The 20,749-nt window shown below is 35.6% G+C and overlaps 1 protein-coding gene across 7 annotated transcripts in view; it reads right to left on the bottom strand.

Moving 5' to 3' along the window:
* Nucleotides 1–20,749, bottom strand: part of USP34 (ubiquitin specific peptidase 34) — a 236,854-nt gene that overhangs the window by 179,765 nt on the left and 36,340 nt on the right. For all 7 annotated transcript variants that reach the window (XM_036873004.1, XM_036872997.1, XM_036873001.1 and 4 more), the window contains exons 2-5: nucleotides 16,693–16,780; nucleotides 6,553–6,973; nucleotides 1,338–1,388; nucleotides 1,023–1,172 (exon numbers count right to left, since the gene is read on the bottom strand). In XM_036873004.1, coding sequence (XP_036728899.1) covers nucleotides 1,023–1,172; nucleotides 1,338–1,388; nucleotides 6,553–6,973; nucleotides 16,693–16,780 — 710 coding nt within the window. The remainder of the gene's footprint in view (nucleotides 1–1,022; nucleotides 1,173–1,337; nucleotides 1,389–6,552; nucleotides 6,974–16,692; nucleotides 16,781–20,749) is intronic.

Here is a 20,749-nt window from a genome sequence, read left to right as displayed (position 1 = left end):
GGCTCAGGTTCAGAATTCAAATGCAATTGTGACTGCAAAGTGTATATTCTTAACCTACCATGCTACACTGCCATTACATGTAGTATGTTCAACCTGTCAGAAACCAAGGAATTTGGGGACTAAAAATGACATTGATACAAATTAATTATTTCAAATAAGGAAACATGGAGTTCCAGATACTCAATAAATTTGAGTAAAGCCAGTGTCCTCTCCAGTGTTATTTGTACACTGGAAACGATGAAACAAAGTTATTTTGTTCGGTCTTTTTTCACCCTGTATTTTTATTTTATATACACACTTGAAATATTTCACAGTAGTTATTACTTAAGGTAATTCGGTTAATACAAGAATTCAGGCTTTGGTAAAGTTAGATTTAAGTTTTGCTTCACTATTTTTTTAAATGATGACCAGAATAGAAGATTATTTTAGGTTAAATTTTAACACACAGGTGGTAAAATGTATTTCTCTCTGCTTCCACACATATTGTGCTTCACAGCAGCTGACATTCACAACATTCGAAAGAATTATCTTCTTTACAAAGGCAAAAAGAAATGTTCGTTCTTCACTTGCAATATACAGGGAAGTCAGACACACTGTAGTAGTGCCCTAGGCTAGGCTAACCATCATTTAAGTAACCAAAAACTCAAAAATTTCCCAGTACAAAATCCCTGGCTCAAGAGGTAGATGGTTAAATTTACCTAGTTAACTTAAATTCTTATTATTTTTTTTTTTTTGGCTGTGCCGTGCAGCTTGCGGGATCTTTAGTTCCCCAACCAGGGATTGAACCCAGGCCACAGCAGTGAAAGCACTGAGTCCTAACCGCTGATACAAATTCCAATTTTATTATAACAAAGACTTTTTAAAAAAAGATTTCTGTACTCGATTTTTTCAAAGTATAATCAAAAAAACAGGATTGTATATGCAAATCACTCATAACCTGCCTTTTCTGGACATAAAAATTCATTTTATTAAAATACTAGACTTTGATCCCAATATTAAAACCAATTCCAAACAATACTTACATTAGATACAACTGTAATAAATGCATGTGCTATAAGAAATGGCAAAGTTTCAGGAGTTCCATATTCAAAGCAGTCCTTCATGAGAGAAAGGCCATTTTTCCCACAAAACAGACATACATAACGAAGCAAATGCAATGGTACTTCTACATCCTGAAGAAAAAAGAAAATCTATTATTTTAAAACTTATCAGGAACAATTTTTATTTTATTACCAGTACTGGAAAGATACTGGTCAGACATAAACTCAAAAAGACTTACATGAACAAAAAAGTAAAATTTTCCATAAACCTAAGAATGAAAAGAGATAAACACTTACATTCATATCACAGAATGCCCCTAATATGTTGCTTTCTTGGGTTGATATATCCTGATTTAAAAAAAAAAAAAGAAAAAAAGGTAAATACAATTACATCACACTACTACATGACAATCTTTAAAAACTACGATTTTTTAAAGATTGATTTTATAAAAACTCACCAATTGTACAATTGCTTCTCATCATGAACAGCAGTATTCCTAATTGAAGCTAATATGATTCAGTTCTAAAGTATATTTTAACTCTTCTCCAAAGAAATCTTTCTATACTATGTGCTACAAATTATTTTGCCTTCTTAAACAAAAACCTTTCCTTAAATAATTGGGGTAATTTTTGACTTAGTTAAGTGGTTTTGAAACTGTACTCGGGAATTCGCTAGAGGTACTCAAAAGTTCCACAACGTGCTTTCCATACATAAGATTTAAACTACCTAAAAGCATACTCATCCACTGTTGGTGTGAATATAAGCTGGTATGACCTTGTTGGAGGATAATTTGGCAGTTACCTATCAACATTTAAAATGTACCTTCCCTTTGACCCAGCAATTCAACTTCTGGTTATTTATCCTGAACAACTAGTAAAAGTAGTGCTGGAAAATGTATGTATAATGATGCTCACTGAAACTATTTATAACATCTCAAAATTAGAAACAACTTCAATATCCATCAATAGGCTGGTTAAATAAATGGTGACATAACCATCTAGGGTCTTATGCGGGCTTCAAAAATAATAAGGTGAAATGGCATGAGGGATTATCTTTTTGGGATGATGAAAATGTTCTCAAATTGAAATGCGGTAATGGTTGCACGGCTCCATAAATTTATGAAAATAATATATACTTTAAGCAAGTGATTTTTATGGTATGTAAAGTATACCTTTAAAATGCTGTTAAAAATAAGGTGAATCAAAAAAATAAATAAGGTGAATTCCATATGCACAGGCATATAAAGATAATATCCTGTATTTGTTAAAGATAGAATTTATGAAGATGATCTAATTTTCATAAATTTTTAAATGTCTGAAAGTAGCTGAACTAATTTCATAATTTTTTTTGACGAGAGAATGGAGAAAAAGGAAAGATTCAAGGCCTTTTAAACTCTATATTTTGTATAGTCTATTTTTTTTAGTCATACTGAAAGTGTTACTTTTATAATCAGAAAGTTAGATACTTTCAGCTGAAAAGTTAGCTGCCAAAGGAACCCATTCATTCTTTGCTGTTACCTGTTTTAAATAAAGTTTGACTGCTGAAATAAAGTTTGAAAACAACTGATTGAGAGCATACATAAAACTCTCAGAACATTTCAGAATAATCAAAAACTGTCCTAAGAGAGGTCAAAACACTTGTCAAATTAAGTGCACTAAACCTCCTTAAATGTATTCTCAAGCCTCTACTACCAGGGCCACAGTTAAAGTTTTAAGTTATTCTTAGCAAACCTTTTGTCTTCAAAAAATCCAGAATATAAGAACTCCTGCAGTATTACTAAATACGATTCATGGACCAGATGAACCATGCTGAAATATCAAACTGGAGTCAAGATTTCTAGTGCCTAACATGGACACAGCTAGAAATTCTCCTAACAGAATTCTATTCTGATGTGCAAAATGTTACTCATGGACTTGGTTATATCTATTTTAGCTACTCAGAAGATCTGTTTTACCATTTCATATTTCTACTCTGGATACATGAAGCCACTACCCTAAGGTGTTATTACAATCTCATTTTAAGTAGTATGTAAAGAGTTAACATAGATCTGTTGGTAACAATACTAGGAGCAACACTAGGAAGTCTTGCTAAAAGCTGAATCTTCTCTCAAAAGCTCTCATTATAGAGGATCCCTGAAAAGGTGTTAAGAAACCTATCAAGAATTTTTTAAGTTTTTGTTTTTTCCCCCAAAACCTCACATTTATTACATAAGATGATGGCACTCTCTTTCTAGAGCTAAACAGAGGAATATGCCTATTACTTTAAAAGATACTTTAAAACAAAGAGAAATAAATGAGTAACTAGAAAGTAATTCTATACCTAATTAAGCAAATGCTGCTCTATGATCTAACCACAAAGAATTGAAGGCTAGAAGATTAGGAATAAAATATTTGCATAAAAAGAAGTCATTGATGTTGGAATTAGATAGTAGTGATGGTTACTTATTAAAGTGTATACTTTAAAAGAGTAAATTTAAAACATTTAATTTTTTTTTTAAAAAAAGGGTGAATTAAAAGTCAGTAGAAAGTGGCAAGAAAATAAACCAGCCTAGATTCAAAAACTTGGACAATATATGTATTTAATCTGCCAGAGCATATTATATCTACCTTTAACAGAAGGGCAATGATCTCTCTTCTCTCTACAATTTTTATACTCATCTCGCTCTAAGAAAAATACTTAACACTAGAGCAATACCTCATTTGATAGAATTACCTATATTATTCAGAATTAGGAAAAGAATGCCACTGGCCTCCACAAAACTTTTAATGTGAATTAATATTATTTATTTTAAATTACTACATCTTTAAAAATATTTTCAACTTCAATAGGAGGGAAAGAAGGATGGAGGGAGGAAGGGAGGAGGAGGAGAGGCTTCAAGTTCCCATCTTATTCACTATTGGCAAGGGATTACGATAGTTAGTGATTAGTCTGAAACATTTGAGAAACAATGCAGTAGAATTAAGACCTGAATTCTAGAACTCTCTCAGCAATATGCTATGCAAATGTGATCAAAACTTTTAAACTTTGTAAGTCAGTTTCCTCTTACATGAAATAAGGATACTAAGTTTCTAAAGTCACAGGTGTCCTGAATCTTCTCCTAGAGTCTTGGTCAATTTGTGCCTCTTAAAAAAAATAAATAAAACCAAAAATAAAAGGCCTTATCAGGAAAGGATGCATATAACAGTATGAGGGGAAGACTGGATGGACTACCTCCTTATAAAAAGGTGGAATTAAACATCTCTATAGTAAACTCTATAGCACTGCATAATAAATATTAAGTTTTCTTAAGATATCTGTGTGTATGTATATAGACACATACACATAATTTTATAATATATATGTATGCTACATCAAGGTTCTGATCAGAGACCCTTTGAAACAGCTGGCCCTTAACATATTTAATAACACGGCCAGAGGACAGAAACTAGAAATTTTAGAGTATTTATAACATCTCATTACTAAGATATTAGAAACTTGGGAAACAGCTATTATGAACAGAATATTAAAGAAGCACATATAAATTCTGTATAAGGAGATTAGAATTCTGTATAAGAATACAGAATTCTGTATAAGGAGACTCCTCCTTTATTATATCCAAAAGTGGTTTTTATTAGAATTTTACCTAAAGATTATGAAGCCACTGCTTTCAACCAAGTAGTCACATGGAATGATCCTCAAGAATAGTAATAATGGGGCATTTTATTCCACAAGGAGTGTGACTATGCCTACATTTGGAGATTATCATTTTTGAAAATCATTTTTAAAAAACTGATGAGGAAATTGATTTTGAGAGCAAAATGGCAGATTCAGTATTGCTGTAACTCTATCAAGAGATTTTTAACTGGAAAAAAAATATTTCTAAGACACTCTGCATGAATTTTACATATCTATGACCCTAACCAAACTATTTTTCGCATCTTCCAATTATCATTTAAGGCATTAAAAACACATTCGTGTGGTGTTCCTAAGATTAAATTTTGCAGCTTTGCACAAATGGATCCCCTTTTTGTTGAAAAAGGATTCCAAGATGACATTTTTTAGAATGATTAATAAACATCTGATGTCATATAAGAGATTTATTAAAAGGTTTCTACATGGGAAGATAATAGGCTAAGAATTCTAGAAGAAAGAGCACAGTCTGATTTAAAATATTCTTATGGAGAATTCTAATAGGGAAAATACCCACCTCCTGGGCTATGTTTTTAAATAGTCTCAATTCAATGTGAAAATATTTTCAGTAAAGGACAACTTTTTTTCCAGATGAAGAAGGAAGTTTAGAGAAGTCAGAATGGAGGTTATAGAAAAAATAAGCTGGAGAAAATAGCCTTAAAAAAACAAAAAGCATATGGTAGATTTGTTAATGGCCACAACTCTACCCATTCCTGGATGCACGAAAAACAGAATGTACTTAAAAGTTTAAAATGAAACTTTACCTCTCCTCCTATCCAGAGATGGAGTCTACTTCACACCCCTTTGATCTGAGCTGCCCTTGTGAATTGCTTCAACCAACACGGATGTGGTAAAGTTGATACTGTGTGGTTTCAAAGGCTGGACCTTTATAAGAGGCCTTACAGCTTTCCACTTTTGCCTTCCTGGACCAATGCTAAGACTACCATGTAAGGAAGATAGTCTACCCTAGTACAGAGGCCATGTAGAGAAAAATCCAAGGAGCCCTAAAGAGCAGCCAGCACTATCAGATGTGTGAATGAGACCATCTTGGACTTTCAAACCCATCCAACTCCCAAAATAAATGCAAGTGCGTAAGTAAGGCCATACAAAACCAGCAAAGAAATTGCCCAAGCAATACACAGAATCATGAGAAATAATTAATCACTGTTGTTTTAAGCCATTATTATAATACATTATCACATAACTGTTTCAATTCCTGCTATCTGTAGAAATAATGCCATTATCTAAATACCTAAGATGGGTTACTGATCTCCTGGAAAGGCTTGTATAAATATCACTAGTGGAGGAGGGAAGGAGGGAAAGGGGGGGGGGGGAGGGAGGGAGGGAGGGGAAAAAATCACTAGTGAAATAAGTAAAGCATTTTGACATACAAAAGAAAATACTATTATTTAAAACTCGTAATTACAGATAATTTGTTAAGCATTTTTTCTTTACAAAAGAAATTCCAAATTCTGTTAACCTATGTTTCTAAGAATGAAATTCAAAACTCTACGTACTTCTTTTTCCTCAGTTACCACTTTTTGAAAGAGTCACAGTAAATAGAGCATAGATCTACATCAGCAAAATGTCTATCACTGACAGTTTAATTTTATGAGTTCAATTTATAAATCTTTCCTTAATAGAACTATGCTGAGCAAATGTTCAACACAAGTTGCTACAGAAATGGTCTGAAGAAATCTGAAATAATTTTTATAACGATAGTGATTTTTACAATTTTTTCCATCAATAATGACTGTCTTCATATTTATTCATACGTGAGAAATTACCAACATAACCATGACTTGGTATTACTTAAAATTCACAATACCTATTTTTACATACCTCTATAGTAGGATGAGTATTATGTTTGTAAGCAGTATATAAGGGAAACTGAATTTGAAAAATTTTTGCCACACATAGTAACAGTTTTTCCTTCTCATCTGTATTCCATAAACTAAAAGGATCAGAGCTCTTTGAAGATTCCTCCTCAGTCAAATTACAAATTCTTGTAGAGTTTGATTTTTTTTCTATTGATTTTTGTCTTTCTGTACTTCCTTCATTACACTCTCTTTCTACATTCAGTGGTTCTTCCGCTTGATTACTCTCATCTTGCCACGTGGAATCTATGTTAATAGTAGTACAATGTTTACAAAGCTGGTCCCGGAGCACTTGAACTTGGGCAATCACTAAGTTAATAAGTGCACACACTACTTGGTTAAAAATCTCCAAATGCTTATATTCTTTGAAGCAGCATAGACATTGCCTATAAGAGAAAAAAAAATTTTCAATAAATCAATGCTTCCTAGAGAGGCAACAATTATATCTTTCTAAAAAGTAATATAAAAAAACAAATACTAAAATATCTTTTGAATAATTTAATTTCCTCCTTCCTGGTAGAGTAGCACTATAATAACTTAAAAAGATAGCATCACACCAAAAACTGGTACTGGTAAAAAGTCACCATATTAGGTTGACAGCTATCATCTTCAGTTTTATGTATGTATTTATCTGTCCCTCTAGACAAAGAAGTATTTAAGAATAAGAATTATGGCTATATCTTTGCTTCTCTAAGTACTAAGTACTCAATACATGTTTAATAAATATCAGGAAACTGGCTATAATAAAATACCTTATTAGTAAACCTAGCTCATTATTTTACATAAGGGATTTTGTTGTCAACTAATAAAAAGCTACATTTAAAAATAATTTGCTTGGGACTTCCCTGGCAGTCCAGTGGTTAAGACTCCACACTGCCACTGCAGGGGGCACGGGTTCAATCCCGGATTGGGGAACTAAGATCCTGCATGCCATACCACACGGTGCTGCTGATAATAATAATAATAATAATTTGCTTGAAGGCTACTTAGGAGGGACATTCCTATCCTATCTGACAGATCAAAAGTGTTTAAAGAACACACACACAACACACACACACACACTCACTCTCTCTCTCACTTCAGCTCCAGTAAAAAAACAAAAATAAATAAAAATAATAAGAATCAGTAATTATTACATACAAATCTAGTTCTCTTAGACATGTTCAGTTAGTAGCACAATGCCTGGCATATTGTGGATAATCAAAGGGGTCTGGTGAATCAATAAGTAAATAATACACAGTACCAGGTTACATGACAAGCAACTATCACTTAAAATTTGCACCTAGTTATATTATCAAAACAAATCAAAACTCTTATTGTACCAAATAGATCACCAACTTCCTGTATGACCATGTAAGAATAACTTCATTTCTCCAGGTGTGGCAGATTTGAAGTATGGCCACAAATTCTTTAATACTACTCTTCCCTTTAAAAGGTGAAGCCCAATTTTCCTCCCCTTGAATGTGGACCGGACTTAATGACTAGCTTCCAATAAATAGATGTGGCAGAAATGACAGTGTATGACATCTGAGACTAGGTTATAAAAGACATTACCACTTCTGCCTTGCTCTCTTTTGGATCACTCACTCTGGGGGAAGCCAGCTATCATGAAAAACACTCAAGGAGGCCATGGCAAGGGCCACATGAGAAAAAACTGAGTCCTCCCACTAACAACCAGCACCAACTTGCCAAACATGGAAGTGAGTCAACTTGGAAATAGATCTCCCAGTCCCACGTAAGGTCATCCAAAGATGACCATAACCTGGCCAAATCTTGACTACAACCTTATAAGAAATCCAAGCCAGAACCAACCAACTAAACCACTCCCAAACTCCTACCCATAAAATGATTGATGATAAATGTTTATAATTGAGATAATAAACATATCTCTGGGGATAACAAATGTTTATTGTTGTTTTAAACATTACTTTTGGAGTACCTTGTTACACAGAAATGCATAAATGATACATCAGGACTATTTTCTCCATGGCAAAATGAAAGGGATTTTATCTCTAAGGCCTCCTCCAGTTTTAAATTCTATAATATCACAATTTCTACAAGAAGAAAAATAAACACATTACTCAACATTTTTCTGATGAGTAGCTTCTTCCTTTAAGTTTAGGAAAAACCAAGTTCAAAGTGAAGGATCATACATTTGACTATCCTTAGTGAAAATGAAATCTGAGTTTCCCCTCAAAAAACAACCTTGAGGGCTTCCCTGGTGGCGCAGTGGTTGAGAATCTGCCTGCTAATGCAGGGGACACGGGTTCGAGCCCTGGTCTGGGAAGATCCCACATGCCACGGAGCAGCTGGGCCCGTGAGCCACAACTACTGAGCATGCGCATCTGGAGCCTGTGCCCCGCAACGGGAGGGGCCGCGATAGTGAAAGGCCCGCGCACCGCGATGAAGAGCGGTCCCCGCACCGCGATGAACAGTGGCCCCCACTTGCCGCAACTAGAGAAAGCCCTCGCACGAACCAAAGACCCAACACAGCCAAAAATAAATAAATAAATAAAGTAGCTATAAAATTAAAAAAAAAAAAAAAAAAAACAACCTTGAGGTCAGATTTTGGATTAGGAAAGCCAAAGAGCTAGTCAAATTTACTATAAAAGTGCACTGTCAGGGATGGATCTAGAGATTATCATACTAAGTGAAGTAAGTAAGAAAAAGACAAATATCATATGATAATCACTTATATGTGGAATCTAAAAAAATGATACAAATGAACTTATTTACAAAAGACTCACAGACTTCGAAAACAAATTTATGGTTACCAAAGGGGAAAGGTGGGGGGAGGGATAAATTAGGAGTTTGGGATTAACACATATATACAACTATATATAAAATAGATAGGGACTTCCCTAGTTGTCCAGTGGTTAAGAATCCATCTTCCAATGTAGGGGACACAGGTTTGATCACTGGTCAGGGAACTGAGATCCCACACACCTCAGGGCAACTAAGCCCATGCACCGCAGCTACTGAGCCTGCGAGCCACAGCTAGAGAAGCCCACGCACCGCAGCGAAAGATCCCGCATGCTGCAACTAAGACCCAACACAGCCAAATAAATAAATAAATAAAATCTTAAAAAAAAAAAATCAACGAGGACCTACTGTATAGCACAGGGAACTCTACTCAATATTCTTTAACAACCTATATGGGAAAAGAATCTGAAAAAAGAAAGGATATGTGTATAAATTAATCACTTTGCTATACACCTGAAACTAACACAATATTGTAAATCAACTATCCTCCAAAATAAAAAAAAATTAAGTTAAAACATAATAACAAAATAAAATAAAATAAAATAAAATTTTAAAATAAAATAAAAATTTTTAAATAAAATAATAATTCACTGTCAGGAAATGGGTGTTAAACTGCTTGATAACTGACTAGGAAACTAATCTTAAAAGACAAAAATGAGTGAATTCCCTGGTGGTCCAGTAGTTAGGACTCCATGCTCTCACTGCTGAGGGCCTGGGTTCGATCCCTAGTTGGGGAACGAAAATCCCACAAGCCATGCAGTACTGCCAAAGGCAAAAATGATATATGAACAAAGTAACAGGTAAACTGGATCTAGGTCCTTACAGACCCAAACATACAACTTCAAGGAGAGTTGAGAATCTAAGTGAAGACACACATACACACACACACACACACATCATTAAAATAATTCTATATTATGTAAATTACACATTTTATTGTATATTCAATTCTGAGAAGTCTAGGTATTTGAATTCTCAATATAGCATTTCTCTCTATAACCACACCCACAATGCAAGGAGGGGAAATAATTTTTTTAAAAAAAAACACAACACTTTCAGTTAAGCCCAATCTGATTTTACAAACAAATTTATTTCTTTTCTGTTCTAAATCACACTACAAATAGACTAAAGGAAAAAAAGTCATAGAAGAGATAATAGAAGAAAAGATGACAGCAAGAAATTGTGGATGATAGAAAAGGGAGGAATAGTAAGTGACAGTGTGGAATAAACAAACTTGGAAGGGGTCACAGAAGAACATATCAGCAAAAAGATTCACCCCACAGAACACTGGAAAAGCACACTAAAGAGCTTCAGATACCTCTGAAGGCAGAAATGAAGCATAATAGAAAACAGGACTAAATGAAAGGTACTGTTAAAACCTGCAGGCTCCCATTCCAGATGGCAAGGATACTATTCCTACCTGACCCAGGGAAACAATAAGTTCTTCCTGTACATAAAATGAACAAGATAAATTCAGGAACATCAGATACTGAAGAAGGCAGAGATACAAGAAACTGAAAGTGAGAGAATTAAGTAAAATTATGACTGAATGGTGAACCTCCCCAAGTACCCTTACCTGCCCAACCACCAGATTAATGTACCTCAAGGGGAAAGACTTGGAAAATACGAACAATCTAAGAGAAAAGGCCATTTATCCTATAATAAAGTCTGCTCACCATTTTACCATCATACAGTATAGGCCAACATCTGAGATGCTCCATTCACACAGAACTTGCAATCCATTTTTCACTGGCCCTCTCTTAACCATGAAAGGATAGCCAAGGATAATAAGACTTTCAAGAAAAGCTGCATCACTAAAGGCAGATCAAAGCAAACAGTAAAAAGAAATTTAGAGGAAGAAGATAAAATGCAGGAAGAAAAAAGGTTTTAATTAATTTATATCCTCAGAGACATGAAAGATACTGGATTACTGAAACAAGAACAGAATACTATTAAAAAATGCATTCCAATTACAAAACAGAGCCCTTTAATGTGTACAAATATGCATTATATATAGTTTTTGCATATATATCATTCACAACTTTAAAACCAATTAAAATTACAGCAATTTGTAAAATTCAATAGAAGGTCCAGAGGTAAAACTGGAGAAATATCCCAGAAAGTAGAATAGACAAAGAAAGATAATGGGAAGAAAAAGAAAAACAAACCATCAATCAAAGAGGTACAATATCTGACTAATAATATTTCCAAGAAGACAGCAGAAAATACAGAGGTGAAGAAAGTATGAAACAAAGAAAAAATTTTCAGAACTGAAAACCCACTAAAACACATACCATCATGAAATTTCTGAAGCCAAGGAGGGATAAAGATCCTAAAAGCTTTCAGGGAGAGTGAAAAGAGTGACAAGAAAAAGCTCAGGAATAAAAACAGCTCATACTTTCTCCTAAGTAATATTGGAAGATGAAATACAATGTGGGCTTCCCTGGTGGCGCAGTGGTTGAGAATCTGCCTGCTAATGCAGGGGACACGGGTTCGAGCCCTGGTCTGGGAGAATCCCACATGCCGCGGAGCAACTAGGCCCGTGAGCCACAACTACTGAGCCTGCGCGTCTGGAGCCTGTGCTCCGCAACAAGAGAGGCCGCGATAGTGAGAGGCCCGCACATCGCAATGAAGAGTGGCCCCCGCTTGCCACAACTAGAGGAAGCCCTCGCACAGAAACGAAGACCCAACACAGCCAAATAAATAAATAAATAAATAACAATTAAAGGTGCTAATAATTAAAAAAAAAAAAAAATGGAATAACACTTTCAAAATTCTGAGAGGAAATAATTTTCTATCTACAATTCTGTATCCAACAAAAGTTATCAATAAAAGTAACGGTAGAAGAGACATTCTTTTAGGCCAGAAAGGTCTAAAAACCATTTGTCTCCCATGTACCTTTTCTCAGAAAAGATGTCATCCTAACAAAACAAAGAAGTAAACCAATAAAGATGGCATAGAATCCAGTAAACTGGAGATCCAATATAATAGAAAAGCAAAAGAATTTCAAGGATGATCTGAAGAGAATATAGCTGTTTCAGTAACACTACTGAGAAATCAATACAGATTGGAGTAGGAAGATAAAAGCCAAAGGAGATGGAGGGAAGGTAAGAAAATAACAGATCACCTAATGATGTATAAAAATGTAAAAACTAGTACTAAGAAGGGCTGGAGAGTTTGGGAAAAATTAGTGATCCACACCTAGAAAATTAATCAAATGAAGAACAAGACATTAAACTCTATGAAACAAAGAATGAAAACAAAAGAAAAACAATTTATATCTTATAAAATATAAAGTGAACCACAGAATCTTTTTTGGCTAATAACTGAGCAATTATTTTTGTTCTTAGAACTACCTCAAGAACTGATGTAACTACATTGAGAGGACGGGGAAGGGTAAATGGGTGAAATCTTTATATATCACAAAAGGAAGTTCACAGATTATACCTAAAATTGACAGATAAAGCAACAGCAATATAATATTATTATTTCAGAACATAAAAGTTAATATCAAAACCAACATCTCAAAAAAGTTGAAAACAGAAATGGGGCTGAGGAGATAGGGGACAATGGACTTTTTATATTATAGGCCCTTTCCTACCATTTTATTTTTTAAACTCTGTACATACTGTATTTGTACACCAATATCATACATTACCTTTCACTATCTGAGCTTATCCTATTTTCTTCTCAGTCTTTCCCGTTATTACCCGCCTGATAAGACTTTATTACCTAAGTAGAGTTACATGCTGCCTATATGAGTGGAATACGCTTACATTTAAGAACACACAATGAGGGGCTTCCCTGGTGGTGCAGTGGTTAAGAATCCACCTGCCAGTGCAGGGGACACAGGTTCGAGCCCTGGTCCGGGAAAATCCCACATGCCGCAGAGCAACTAAGCCCGTGCGTCACCACTACTGAGCCTGCGCTCTAGAGCCCGTGAGCCACAACTACTGAGCCTGTGTGCCACAACTACTGAGCCTGCGCTCTAGAGCCCGTGAGCCACAACTACTGAGCCTGTGTGCCACAACTACTGAGCCTGCGCTCTAGAGCCCACAAGCCACAACTACTGAGCCTGCGCTCTAGAGCCTGTGAGCGACAACTACTGAAGCCCATGCACCTAGAGCCCGTGCTCTGCAACAGGAGAAGCCACCGCAATGAGAAGCCTGCGCACCACAGCAAAGAGTAGCCCCCGCTCTCCACAACTAGAGAGAAGCCCGTGCACAGCAACGAAGACCCAACGCAGCCAAAAATAAATAAAATTAAATTAATTTATTAAAAAAAAAAAAAGGGCTTCCCTGGTGGCGCAGTGGTTGAGAGTCTGCCTGCCAATGCAGGGGACATGGGTTCGAGCCCTGGTCTGGGAAGATCCCACATGCCGCGGAGCAACTGGGCCCGTGAGCCACAACTACTGAGCCTGCGCGTCTGGAGCCTGTGCTCCGCAACAAGAGAGGCCGCGATAGTGAGAGGCCCGCGCACCACGATGAAGAGTGGCCCCCGCTTGCCACAACTAGAGAAAGCCCTCACACAGAAACGAAGACCCAACACAGCCAAAAATAAATAAATAAATAAATTTAAAAACAAAAAAACAAACAAAAAAAGAACACACAATGATAAAAATTTCTAAATGACTAACAAAATATGTAGCTTCAATTAATTAAAATACTAACATGCACGAGGAAGCTACATGTCAAAATTAAATTATTTTAACCTGGATTCCATAATTCCATCTAACAAATCTTCCAATGGAGCTAACATTTTCCTGGCCTGGTACTGCTGAACACATGAAAGGACAGTTCGTCTACAGTATCCAAACTTAATGAAAGTTTTTTTATTTATGAGCTAATTTCTGAAAAACACTACTTTGAATAGTGGTCAATATCAACATCCCACTGGTCAAATTTCTTAATTCCAAAATAAAAAGTAGACCCTTAAAGAGTGGAGAACATACATTAACCTGTTCAAAAGCAATAGTGTCTAAAACTGTTATAAAAAATAAAGTTTAACAAAACAATAAAAATAAGCAATAGCCTCAAACTTTAAGGCCAAATGACAGGTGTGAAAGGTGTAATTTTTAGCCTGAAAATACAAAGATCTGACAGAACCTCTGCCTAGCTAGCACCCAGAATTATTTCAGGGGAGAAATCCTGAAATAAAGGTAAAAAGTAGACAGGTAGAAGACAACGAGGAACCTTGAATGCCTACTAAGGCATCTGCAAGATATAAAACATAAGCCTGTTTTGTAATAGGCTTTAAACAAGTCAAACAAAAACCAGCAACAATTCCAACAAGAAGGATTTTGCCTTGTGGTATCAATGCCTTCATCATACATGACATTCCTTTCAGAGCCATGTATGCTCTTTTCCAAATTTATATTCTTTAATTTATTCTCCTAATGTTCTCTCTCCATTCTCTGAATTCATTTTCCTCCCATTTCATTCCAATTTTCCATTCCAATATTAATAAAATAAAATAATGATTATCTGTTAAAGTGACATAGATAACTCCCTGAATCTTACGAACAAAGAAGTGGCAGCTATATTACTGTGATGCAGCAATTATTAATAAAAATGATGACATAATATTTGATGACATATACTGATCATAGTTCACATGAAAAAAAATCAGATTATAAAGCATACAAGTTATATAATCACATTTTTATAAAATTTTAAACTGTACTGTTCCCAATCTCACACCAAGGTTATACCAAAAAAAAGTTACCAGTTGTTACTCTGGGTGATGGCATATTTTTTTTTTAAAACTTTGATTTTCTGTATTTTCTAAAAGACTTTCACAATGAGTATATCATTTAAATAGAATGAAAATTATAAAATATTAAAGCCTTTGAAATTTCTATAAATATTAAATTCTTAACATAGTGTTTTTTTAAGTGAACATTCTCCTTCAGCTATATTCTGGTCAACCAACATATTAGAAAAAATGATTCTCGATTATTGATAATCTTTTGAAAGTTATCACTTTTCTCCTAGAAAACCTACAAAGAACATTTTGTATGAGATGTCATGGATCCGATCCATTCGTGCACTAAGGTACATTTATGGACCTTCCATGGTCATGGGCCACCAAGTTAAGAATTTCTTTTGTAAACTAACTGTGCTTTATTAGTAGCTTTTTATCCCCTACAAGAACCACAATCTTAATCTGGGCAACAGTATTTTTTGATGCCCTAGAGAGAAACAGGATAGGGGGAGGGCAGAGCAAGGAAACAGGCAAAAAATTTTTACTCTAAAGCACTGCAATCCAACTGTATATTTTATTGTCACTTCTCTCTTCTATCAGCATGAACAATTAAGAGTGTAACATTCTACCTTCTGGTACTTTTTACTATCAGCTAAAAACTGTTAATACTTACTAACATGTGAATAGAATTATAAATATTACACACTATTTTCCAATTTGACTTTTCATGCCTTAGTTTATGTACCCTTCAATATATATTTCATTTTCTAAAATAAGTTTCAACAATTTTAATTAAAATAGGTATTTATTAAGTTCTTTTGTCAGATACCATGTTAAGTATTTTGTTTCTTCACAACCTCTTGAAGATAGTAGTAGCTTTATTATTACTCATTTCACAAATGAGGAAGTAAGAGTAAGTTAACTAATTTGTCATAATCACCTAGTACACAGGTGATGAAGCAGGACTGGAAGCCACATCTATCTGGCTCCAAGGCCATACTCTTAATCACTATATTCTGGAACAGCATGATATAAAGGCAGAGAGTCTCTACATCTTTCGATATTCTAAATGAAACCTACAAATTACTGCCTAAAATTGTACATATCAAAATTTCACTTATGGGCTTCTCTGGTGGCTCAGTGGTTAAGAATCCGCCTGCCAATGCAGGGGACATGGGTTCAAGCCCTGGTCTGGGAAGATCCTACATGCCGCCAAGCAACTAAGCCCATGCACCACAACTACTGAGCCTGTGCTCTAGAACCCACGAGCCACAACTACTGAGCCCGCATGCCTAGAGCCCATGCTCTGCAACAAGAGAAGCCACCGTGATGAGAAGCCTGTGCACGGCAACGAAAAGTAGCCCCCACTCGCCACAACTAGAGAAAACCCGCGTGTAGCAACGAAGACCCAACGGAGCCAAAAATAAATAAATAAAAAATAAAATAAAATACAACTGGGAATTCTCCGGCGGTCCAGTGGTTAGGACTCCATGCTTTCACTGCAGGGGACACGGGTTCCTACCCTGGTCAAGGAACTAAGATCCCACAAGCTGTGTGGCACGGCCAAAAACAAAAAATAAAAATATAAAACAAAATACAACTGACAAAGTTACTCTTCAAAATACATAAAGATGCATACCTCTGTGTCCAGGAATTGATATAAGCAAATATTTTGAGAGTATGTTCCTTTCTGAGCTGCAGTCCATCACCACCTTCTATATCGGATACTGAAAGAAAATAGAAAAAGTACCTTTTAAATTATGAATAAATAATGCCAAACCAATATTAAAGCCAATAGGGACTTCCCTGGTGGTCCAATGGTTAAGACTCCACGCTTCCACTGCAGGAGGCATGGGTTCAATCCCCAGCCAGGGAACTAAGATCCCCATGTGCCACACGGCACAGCCAAAACAAAGACAAAAAAAGCCAACACTTAAAAAAAAAGCTAGATTTACAAATACAAATATTTCCAATAATTTTTTTTTTTTTTTGCTTTCACTAAAGAAAATAAATCTTGGTTAATTATTGACCAATTTGATGCTAACTTTGTCTCAGAGAGACTCAGGAATTAGAAACACTGAGTACTTCTAAAAGAAGGAATACAAGTGGGGCTAAAAAATATTAAAGTCTTATTAAGAAGCAGTTAGACAAACCCTCATCCCCCTTCCCTGCCCCCCTCACCTCCCCCAACACACACACACACACACACACACACACACACACACACACACACACACACAACCTCTAAAAGACTATGTTTCCTCTCTGGAGATGTTGAACCAGAGAGAGCTGGGTTTTGCACAATCAGGTAGCTGAAAGCCAGGAGGTATCATACTGAAAACATTTACTCTCTCTGTACAGGCATTTCCTACTGTGTCACGTAAGCACTGCTGAGAAGCCTCATGTGATATAAAATCTTGCAATAAAGAAAATGAGACTAACAATAAAACATTAGAAGCAGACTACTCAAAACCTATGAAACTTTATAACCAGAACACTGACAAAACCAATAACTAGTCTGATTTAAAATTTAAAAAAATACTAGCACAGTTAAATCTCTATTGGTATCTGCACTAACCATTGTCGATCAATCTTCTGCAACTTTAAACCATAAGGTTCATGCTTCATCTTTTGATATGAAGGTGCCTGAGGGCATTCAATTCTAATAAAGGTCATTTCCAAAAAAAAATTAAAGATCAAATATAACCATTCTCATGGCTCCATCATTTTAATGACTTGGCACCTACTTCCTTCTCCACCCAGCTCTACAAAGCAGAAAACACAGGGGTCCTTGAAGGCAATAAACCAATCACTGTATGCACAAGAAGGCATTTTTGAGGAATGTCAGCTTTGTTACTGTTTTCTCATATACCAGTAGGGTCTTCTCTTTAATCACAAGAAAGCTTGCATGATCACTATAAAACATTAATGTGATGGGGGAAATCCCATATGAACCATTAAGATGTTCCATCATATTAATATCATCCCTCTATTTACCAACTGCGTATAGCTTAATTTTCGTTTTAAAAAAAAACTCACCTTGTTCTAGATCAGACTATATATTCAATGTTGAGACTTACGGCACTCTTCCCCTACTCAGCTCCAGAAATGCCTGAAGTCCAAGCAGGAGGCTGGAAGATTTCTCTCTGATAATACTGACTAGACCAAGGCGGGTAAAAAAATTCTCTTGGCAGAGAAGGAAAAATCACAGGGCAAGAGTATATGCCAAACAAATGGGTAACAAGGTAAACAGCACCTGAGGCGGCCCTGGAAGCCAAAGACACTAATGCCCATCAGGGAGAAGATCCCAACAACAAAACCTAGCAACCATGACAGAGTAAGACGTAGTGGGGGATAAGATAAGGTAACTACTAAAAGCAAGCTCTTGGTTTGTGTGATTTCATCAACAAGAAGAGAACACAGTGCACAGTAACAGTTTTCCTTCCCCGGCCTGAAAACACAGGGAACAGAGTGGTTGCAAGGATCATATCCTTCTCTAACACAAAACACAAATGGCACACATTCTGGGAAACGCATATGTGAGGTGAGAAACACGTACCCCACCTGAGGCCCACCTGGCAACCTAACTGCTCACCAACATAAGCTTACTGTGTCATTATATCTACCCCATAACCAGAAAGGGAAGGGAAGTACATCTTATCAGAGCCAGACAAAATAGACCTCTCCAGACAGACAGCAAACATCATACTCAATAGTGAAAGACTGAAAGCTTCTCCTCTATGATCAGGATCAAGACAAAGTAGCTGCTTTCACAACTTCTATTCAACACAGTATTGGAAGTTCTAGTCAGACCAATTAGGCAAGAAGAAGAAATTGCAAAGGAAGTACTAAAATTACCTCTATTCATGGGTGGCATGATTTTATATGTAGGAAATGCTATAGTCCACACAAACACACACACACAACTGTTAGAATAAATGATTTCAGTAAAGTGACAGGACACAAAGTCAACGCACAAAAATCCACCGCATTTCTATATACTAACAATGAACAATCTGAAAAGGAAATTAAGAACACAAGTATCAAAAAGAATAAAAAACTTAGGAATAAACTAAACCAGGGAGGCGAAAGACTTGAAAACTGACAACTACAAAAAGTTGCTGAAAGATATCAGGTACAAATAAATAGGAAAAAATCTCATATTCATGGAACATTTAACATCGTTAAATGTCAATAATGTTCGAACTGATCTATAGAGTCAATACAATCCCTACCAAAATCCCAACGTTTTTGCAGAAATGGGAAATTCTACCCTTAAACTTGTATGGAATTTCAAGGGACCCCAAATAACCAAAACAATCTTGAAAAACAAGAACAAAGTTGGAAGACTCAAATTTCATGATTTCAAAACTAAGTACACAAACAAAAACCACAATGAGATATCACTTCACACCCCTTAGGATGGCTACTGTTAAAAAAAATCATAAAATAACAAGTATAGATGAGGATATGTAGAAAGTGAAACCCTCGAGCACTGTTGGTGGGAATAATAATTGGTGCAATTACTATTGAAAAGAATACAGCAGTTCCTCAAAAAATTTTAAAACGAATTACCATATGATTCAGCAATCCCACTTTTGGGTATATATATGAAAAAAGAATTGAAAGCAGAACCTCAAAGAGATATCTGTACACCTATGTTCACAGCAGCATTATTCACAATCGGCAAGAGACGTAAGTAACCCAAATGTAACACAGAGAGATGAATAAACAAAAAGTGGTGTATACATACAGAGGAATGTTATTCAGCCTTAAAAAGGAAGGAAATCCCATCACATGCTACAAAATGAATGAACCTTGAGAACATCATGTTAAGTAAATAAGCCACAAAAAGTAAGTCACAAAAAGACAAAATACTGTATGATTCTACTTAAATGAGATATCTTGAGTAATCAAATCCATAGAAATAAAGTAGAATGGTGGTTGTCAGGGGGAGAGAGAAATGAGGAGTTGTTTAATGGGTACAGAGTTTTAGTTTTCAAGATGAAAAAGTTCTGAAGATCTGTTGCATAACAATGTAAATATTCTTTTTGTAAAATATTTATTTATTTTGGCTGCGCTGGGTCTTAGTTGCAGCACGCGGGATCTTCATTGTGGCATGCATGCAGGATCTAGTTGCCCGACCAGGGATCAAACCCGCACCCCCTGCACTGGGAGCACAGAGTCCTACCTACTGGACCACCAGGGAAGTCCCAACAATGTGAATATTCTTAACACTACTGAATTGTACACTTAAAGATGGTTAAGATGAGATAAATGAGGTCCTACTGTACAGTAGAGGGAACTGTATTCAGTATCTTGTAATAACCTATACTGAAAAAGAATATGAAAAAGAATATATATGTATAACTGAATCACTCTGTGTACACCAGGAACTAACACAACACTGTAAATGAACTATACTTCAGTAATTTTAAAAGATGGTGAAGATGAGAAAATTTGTTGTTTTTTACAATTTTAAGAATGTTCAATTAATTTAAAAAAAGGGAGATAGAGTAGCCCACACTGCAGTTTAAAAGAAGCCACTGATCTTTACAAATCAAAAATCCATTGAAGTCCACAGTATAATATTTATAAACAAATAAAGGAAGAAGGGAGGAAGGCAAGTTCAAGAAATCTTTCCACCTATTTCCTATAGAAGAGGAACTGTAATTCCAACTCTAAAGGGCCAACCA

This window comes from Balaenoptera musculus, chromosome 13 (assembly GCF_009873245.2).
Source record: "Balaenoptera musculus isolate JJ_BM4_2016_0621 chromosome 13, mBalMus1.pri.v3, whole genome shotgun sequence".
Taxonomy (NCBI): Eukaryota; Metazoa; Chordata; class Mammalia; order Artiodactyla; family Balaenopteridae; genus Balaenoptera; species Balaenoptera musculus.
Note: the sequence above shows the minus strand (reverse complement) of the source record. Positions and strands in the feature narration are given on the sequence as shown.